The 7,025-nt window shown below is 42.0% G+C and overlaps 1 protein-coding gene across 1 annotated transcript; it reads left to right on the top strand.

Annotated features, from left to right (window-relative positions):
- Window positions 1-1,904: 1,904 nt before the first annotated feature.
- On the top strand, window positions 1,905-4,897 carry LOC136511942 (large ribosomal subunit protein eL24-like). The gene is made up of 6 exons (XM_066505959.1): window positions 1,905-2,026; window positions 3,311-3,349; window positions 3,524-3,599; window positions 3,683-3,784; window positions 4,255-4,403; window positions 4,575-4,897. Exons 2-6 carry the CDS (start codon window positions 3,339-3,341, stop codon window positions 4,720-4,722), a joined length of 486 nt encoding a protein of 161 aa, XP_066362056.1. The 5' UTR covers window positions 1,905-2,026; window positions 3,311-3,338; the 3' UTR covers window positions 4,723-4,897.
- Window positions 4,898-7,025: the final 2,128 nt, after the last annotated feature.

Raw genomic sequence — 7,025 nt, 5'->3', positions numbered from 1 at the left:
TGTTATAAGCTAAGCTAGGGAGCTTGAGTGCTTTCTTAGTTGGATTAATTGTTTAAGCAGCTAATGTGGATGTGTACAATTAATTAGCGGATGGTGATGATGTTTGTGATGTTGATTTGAGGGTTGCATTCCGCTCTACTATGCTTTCTATGGTGAAGACGTTTTTTATTTTGTAATAAGTGTGGACTGATGCCTCTTCTTTGAAGAGGGCTGAAGCCAAAACCTTAATTCCATTATCTCAAAAAAGGGTGCAATTTGAATTCACTGGAAACTAAAGTTCAGACCTGCTGTTTGTAGGAATCTGCAAATGAGTTGTACACGAAGTCTTTAGACTTGTCAATGAAGGTGGGTTCTTTTCTCCTTTTCTGTTCTGCATTATTTTTCCATGTCCTAAATCCTGAATGATGGTCAACTATTGAGCATCCATGCTACAGAGGCTAAATTAAGCTTATTTTCTTATTAATACTGGAGTGCTGTTTCAGCTTGTCAGTATTAGTTTTTATATTTTGTTACAACTTGCAATGCTAAAAATAGATTTCGACACCTTTCAGCCATCAATCTTTTACAGTATGTTCAATCATTTTGATTTAGGTGGTTAGCGATAATGCATGTGTCTATCATTCTAGTGACATTTGCTTTCGATTATCTCAGGCTCCTGAGCTGCATTTGGAGATCCAAAGGATGGGGGCCAGTGCTTCTTGGCCAAGTGAAAATTTGTCAAGAGACGTTGGCAGCTGATCGATGAATTTGGAAGACATTCCAACACAACTGCTGCTTCGTTTCTTTGGAATACTCGTCTTCATCCGTAGTAATACAGCACATCTTTACCACGGCTTCCTTGGGCGTGATAGGATGAATGAAAGAAACAAAGTAAGTAAATGCTGGGTGAAGAACAAGCCAATAGTGTCAATGGCATGGACACTCAGCTAGCTTTCAAAGACCAAGCAACAACACCCCTGCATGCAGAATTGAAGAACAAACCAAAGTGCATGGTGCCGCCTCCTGGCATGCATAGGATTGGATCTCTTGAAGACTAATTAACTGTGAGATGGACGGATCTTTCCTGGAGAATGAGATCAAAACCTGGAAGCTAGCTTCTTCTTGTTTTGTGATCACGGGTTGTTCAGTTGGTTGCAGCTCACTACTTTGGCAACGTATCATCCGGTGCAAACCAATCAACCTGTGCAAACTTAGAAACTACCGATCAGGACTATTAGATGCTAATCCAATAGATGGGGTGAGGGGGTTTAAGCGCAAAAAAAAAAAGTCGGCGGGTGGGGGGCTTAAGCGTAAAAGAATCCCACCTCTCACCTCGTATATTGGATTAGCATCTAGTGGTTCTGATGGATAGTTTTTAAGTTTATATAGGTTGGTTGGTTTGCATATGTATACGTTCTATCTTCTTAACTGTCGACTGACACTTTTTAGTTGGCTTCTTTTTTGTTTTTAAGAAATTGTCTTTCGCCGATAAGGGAAATCATTTGTATTCTTTGTTTTTTTTTTGTTTTTCGTACTGATTGGTTCCTTGTGCATGTGTCCTCTTTTGAGTGGTTGAAAAAAATGACCGAAACACAAACAGAATCAGTCGTATCGAATCTCGAGTATTCACTTTTGGTTGCATGTGCACGTGTCCTGTCCTGGTTGAAAAAAATCTTCTGTGACACAAACTGAAATCAGTCGATTGACGTGTGATCACTTCCGAGATTTTTTTTTTAAGAGTTGAGAGATGAGATGAAAGGTTTTAAAGAAGATAATATAGTCCACGAAGGTAGAAAAATATTTCCTAATTCCGCCCAAAAAAAGCCCATGTGTTGATTGTTATGCCTAAAGCCCACAATGCGGTTTTTTGGGCCCAAAAGCGGCCACTTCGCAGCATATCAGAACCTAATCGTCAGCCCGAGTGCCCAACGCACCAACTAATATAAGAAACCCTAGCGGAGCCACTAACACACTCCTCCTTCGTCCTCCGCCGCCGCCGCCACCACCGCCTCGCGGCCGCCTGCGGCTCCGCTCCTCCGCCCGGAAGGTATGACAACTGTCGAAACCTTCTACCTTTGTTCCTGCCTTAGACTAGCTCCTGCGCTCGCCTTATCTCTTGTTGTTGTCGCTAGAAGCGTCCCTAATTCCATTCCCGTGATCTGGTGGTTTTGGTCATTAGATCGTTTCATTTGTTGCCCCTGTAGGTGAATCACTGTCCTGGAGGTAGATAAACATCGGGAGGTGTACATCCAGTTGAGTTTTGAGTTGGCTGTTTGTGTTTAGCTTTCCCTTACCAGGGACGGATCGAAGCACCGTACTGGGTGTCTGAGACGCTATAGCTGTTTCAATCGCGTAGTTGTCTTTTTTTTTTTGTGCGTGCTATATGGATCAGAGAACCCTCTTTTCAGGAGAGATTTGTTCCTTGTTTCTGCTGCCAGTACTCGCATGTCAGTTTAACCTTTTGAGTTCTGAAAGTGTTTGGGGGACCCTTTTGAATCGAAAGCACATGCACTCAGGTGCTATGGCCTTTGGCATTTCATAGTTCCTATTTCATTGATGTGCGAGATGCACCAGGATAGCACCCTTGCGGCAGAAACTTACTTTTGGTTGCTTTTCTGCTGCCTGTCAAATCCTAATATTTGTGCCCTTGTAAATTTGCTTAGTTGTTTAATTGATTGCTATTGATTTGTCAGGTTTTGTACTTGCATAGTTACATTGTCATCTGGTTTCTTTTGCACCTGTAGCTGATTAGTTGCAGTCATTGTCTTGCAAGCAGATGTACTGTGGCTATGTGTTGGCTATGTGTCCAATCAAGTTTTGTGTTGGCTATGTGTGTTTTGATTTAGGTTTCCTTTCCCTGGGACGGATCAGAGCACATGTACTGTGGCGATATAGCTGTTTCAATAGTGTAGTTGCCAAACTTTTGTGTGTGCTATATGGACCAGGGAACCCGCTTTGCAGCTGAGATTTGCTCTGTGTTTCTGCTGCCAGTAGTCACCCGACAGCTAAATATTTTGAGTGTTACTATGGCCTTAGGCATTTCATAGTTGCCTATTTCATTGATGTGCAAGATGCACGATAGCACCCTTGCAGCAGGAACTCAGTTTTGGTTGTAATTTCTGCTGCCTTTCAAATCCTGGTATTTGTGTGGCTGCAAACTTACTGTGTTTCTGCTGCCTGTCAAATGCTGGTATTTATGTGGGAGCTAGCACGCCTTGTTGCTTAATACATTGTTACTGATTTCTCAGGTTTTGTACTTGCATAGTAGCATTGTCAAATGTACATATCATCAATTCTGATTTTATTTTTTTGGTTCTTGTAAAATATGTAGTTGGTGAAAGTTTCTTGAAGCTGAGAAGATGGTGCTGAAGTAAGTTTCCACTTCTTTTATTGCAATATATGTTATTTTATCTGGTTAGTCAATGCCCTTCTTTTTTGCATGGCTAGTATATTTTTTGTGATTGATTAATGACTGTCGAACTAATGTTATATTATAAGAGTTATGGATCTTGTAATTATTCTAAGTACGATCATCTCCTTGCAGGACGGAACTTTGCCGCTTCAGCGGTCAGAAGATTTATCCTGGGAAAGGCATCAGATTTATTCGTGCTGATTCTCAGGTTACTTGCTGCTACATTTTTATAAGAGACTTCTAATCTTATATAAAATGTTATTATGGAAAGAAAATACATCTGTTTTATAGGTCTTCCTTTTTGCCAACTCGAAATGCAAGCGCTACTTCCACAACCGCCTGAAGCCTGCAAAGCTTACCTGGACAGCAATGTACAGGAAGCAACACAAGAAGGTATGTGATATTACCCAGCTAAGTGCCAACTTTCTTAAGAATGTCATTCTTTCATTTCTCATATGATGATTCCATGCTTTTTGGTAGATTAGCTACAGCTTTCTCGTATTAGCTAAATACAAGTCTTATTAAACTAGGACCAGGATTTCAATAGACCTCAGCTTTGGACAATTTCTCGCCATTTCAGATTATGATTGATATGTTAGCTTCTGTATTTATATGCAGCGCTGATATATAACATTAACTAGCTAACCTGCAGGTGTTAATGTACATTTAATGTTAGCTAATATAGTTAGCTGTATTCTGAATCATGTGATTGTTGTTTTTTTAATCTACACTTCATCATTATCTTTGTATCGATCTATTTGATGCATGGCATCTGCCAAGATGTTTGCAAAAACAATCATTGCCATGCTCATAATGGTGCTAGAAGTCTATAACTTACATGTATTTGCCATTTTTCTCTGTAGGATATCCATGCTGAAGCGGTCAAGAAGAGGCGCCGCACCACCAAGAAGCCATACTCCAGGTCAATTGTGGGTGCTTCCTTGGAAGTGATCCAGAAGAAGAGAGCTGAAAAGCCGGAGGTTCGCGATGCTGCTAGAGAAGCTGCTCTTCGGTATGTTTGCCAATTGTATAATAAAGCCATCATTTATGCCTGACAGTGGTAACCATTTGTTTGGTCTAACCAATAAAAATCTGCTTTGTACTTAAGTGATATTTTACAGAAATGCAATAGATACTGATGCTCAATACCTCTCCACTCATTGTAACTGTCATGACCTTGCAGCGAGATCAAGGAGCGCATCAAGAAGACCAAGGATGAGAAGAAAGCGAAGAAGGCAGAGGTGAGCAAGTCCCAGAAGGCGCAGACGAAGGGCGCCGTCCCGAAGGGTTCCAAGGGCCCCAAGTTGGGCGGTGGCGGTGGGAAGCGCTGAAAGAACTGAAGTGTCATTCCCTGACATTGCAGCCGCTCCCTACCCTGTTGCACCAAAGCCACTTTTGTAGAACCTCGGTTAAATTTGGAAGACTGTTCTTTCAGCGTTGCTTGTGGGTGTTAAAGAGAACGGATTTATCTTTATGTTAAAAAAAATGGTCGTCGTTCATATGCTCCATCCTGGCTCAGTGGAACCGAATAATCTGCTACAGGGCGTTTGGTTGGGGACTCTCCTGCAGCAGCCTAGCCCCACGTATGCGGCATACGGTGATGCGTTCGAATTCGAATTAAAGGTTCGTCTCGTCTGGCTGAGCCAAGCAAAGCTAGCCTTGCCAGAGAGCAAATTTGGAGTCTCAAACAAAAAAAAAAAAGAGAGCAAATTTGGCTAGAGTATCTCTGCTACGCAAATCAGACCTATTTGTCTGGGTAGCAACCTATTTGAATACTGTTTAGTTCCTTTATTTTCTTCAGCAACACTAAAATAGACCACGCAATCCATTGTAGGAAAAAAAAATGACATGTGGAACAAATATTCAAGGAGAGAATGATGTGGGACCGATATGTCGTCCTCTTGGCTAGCTACCTCGCGACAGGGAGGTGCACTGGGGGCATCGAGAGGTCCGCCTGGGCAGCACCACAACGCCGGCTAGAGCCGAGCCAGGAGGAGAGGTGAGGCGGCCTCTGAACGGCGGCAGGGATGCAAGGCCGCCGCATCGGGCAGGGCGTGCGGGGAGGCAGGGCCACCGCGCCCTGCGCCGGGGAAGAGCCCAACCGGGAGGTTCGCCCTCTCAAAGTCATCCCAAGTCACAGTTATTCGAACCAACAATAAGCACACATAGAAATCTATTTCATTGGTATTGTTGTCTTCTGCATTGTCTCGGTAAGTTTCCTTCTGCTCCCTCTGTCCTGTACTGACATTCAAAATTTATCTTTAAATATAATGTATTATAAAGATAAAAAAACAGTTTTACATTAAATGCTATCCATTTATCAAGGTTGATGAAAGTATCTTATTATGAAATAAAATCAGAGTACATATGTCTTTTATATATTTTTTTAATTTATCTTAAAATTTTTAGCGCACTATATTACAGGACAGAGGTATCACCTTTGAATCCTTCAAGCTTCAACAACATTCCATTATCGAGAAAACCATCTTTAACATTCTTAATCTCCCAAGCAAGCTCTCTAAATGGGACCATTCCAGCGAGATGAGCCTTGGCAGCGGCGGTGAGCCAATCTTGCTCTCCCGCGATAGCCTGCTGAGGCTAGATCTCGCTTAAGAACCAAACGTGATTCATGTCAAATTGGCGTCCAAGTGTGACTGAGAACTCAAACTGAGTACTTGATCAGCAAGCTCTCGTCAGTCTAGTATCTTTTCAGTTGTGGCTCTCTGAATCCGAAGGCCAAAGTCGAGGGAGAGTACGATTGCCGAATTGACTTGACTTATGAAGTTGAGGGCATGTTTGATGCTACGATTAAAACTCCGATGCCATCCAAATAGGTGGACTGAAGTGCAGTTCATACCTCAACTAATAAACTAGTTCTTGATAGAAAGAGCTAAAGTAAACTAATGGTCCCTCCAGTATTTTAAATTATATAAGACATTTTAGCTTTTTTAATATATTGCTTTTACTATGTATCTAAACATAGTGAATGTGTAACCGCATAGCAAAATCTACGGATTTAGAAGAACCAAAATGTCTTATAATTTAAAATAGAAGGAGTATCTTTTAGTCCATGTATGCAAACAACATTAGACTAGTTGTATCGATTAGTGTCCAAATAACTAGTTTTAATTAGGTGATTCAGGCGGTAAGAGACCGTGACACCTAAGAGAGGAGTGAATTAGGCAACTTAAAACTCAAACTCTAAACTATGGTCTCTTTTTCTAACCTTAGCAAAACCTATGTAAAAGATAAACTATCTAAATGTGTAACTACGGTTTTGCTAGTGTATTGTTATCTCTACCGTAAAAAGGAGTTATGCAACCTAGGTTGCAAACCTATCAACTAGCCTATCACTAAGCTAGGAAAGTAAAGCACAGACCAAGATTGCAATATAAATGCGGAAGCCAAAGAGTAAGGTAGAGATATGCAAACTTCCGTCGATGACTCCAGTATTTTTACCGAGGTATCGAGAAGCGCGCAAGCTTCTCTCTAGTCCTCGTTGGAGCCCCTCGCAAGGAATCCCTCGCAAGGGCCAAGCTCCCGATCGGGTAACTCCGTAGATAGCTTCGGGCCTTCCCCACACGCTAGCGGGTCTCCGGTTAAGCCACTCGTGGCAAAGCCTCTCCCGGACCGC

This window comes from Miscanthus floridulus, chromosome 16, assembly GCF_019320115.1.
Source record: "Miscanthus floridulus cultivar M001 chromosome 16, ASM1932011v1, whole genome shotgun sequence".
NCBI classification, from domain to species: domain Eukaryota; kingdom Viridiplantae; phylum Streptophyta; class Magnoliopsida; order Poales; family Poaceae; genus Miscanthus; species Miscanthus floridulus.
This window is presented reverse-complemented; position numbering and strand designations above follow the sequence as displayed.

Excerpts from the sequence above, each read along its gene's own strand:
- LOC136511942 (XM_066505959.1), top strand. Across the intron at positions 3,600-3,682 it reads TTATTCGTGCTGATTCTCAG|GTCTTCCTTTTTGCCAACTC; the intron begins GTTACTTGCTGC and ends TCTGTTTTATAG. Across the intron at positions 3,785-4,254 it reads ACAGGAAGCAACACAAGAAG|GATATCCATGCTGAAGCGGT; the intron begins GTATGTGATATT and ends TTTTCTCTGTAG.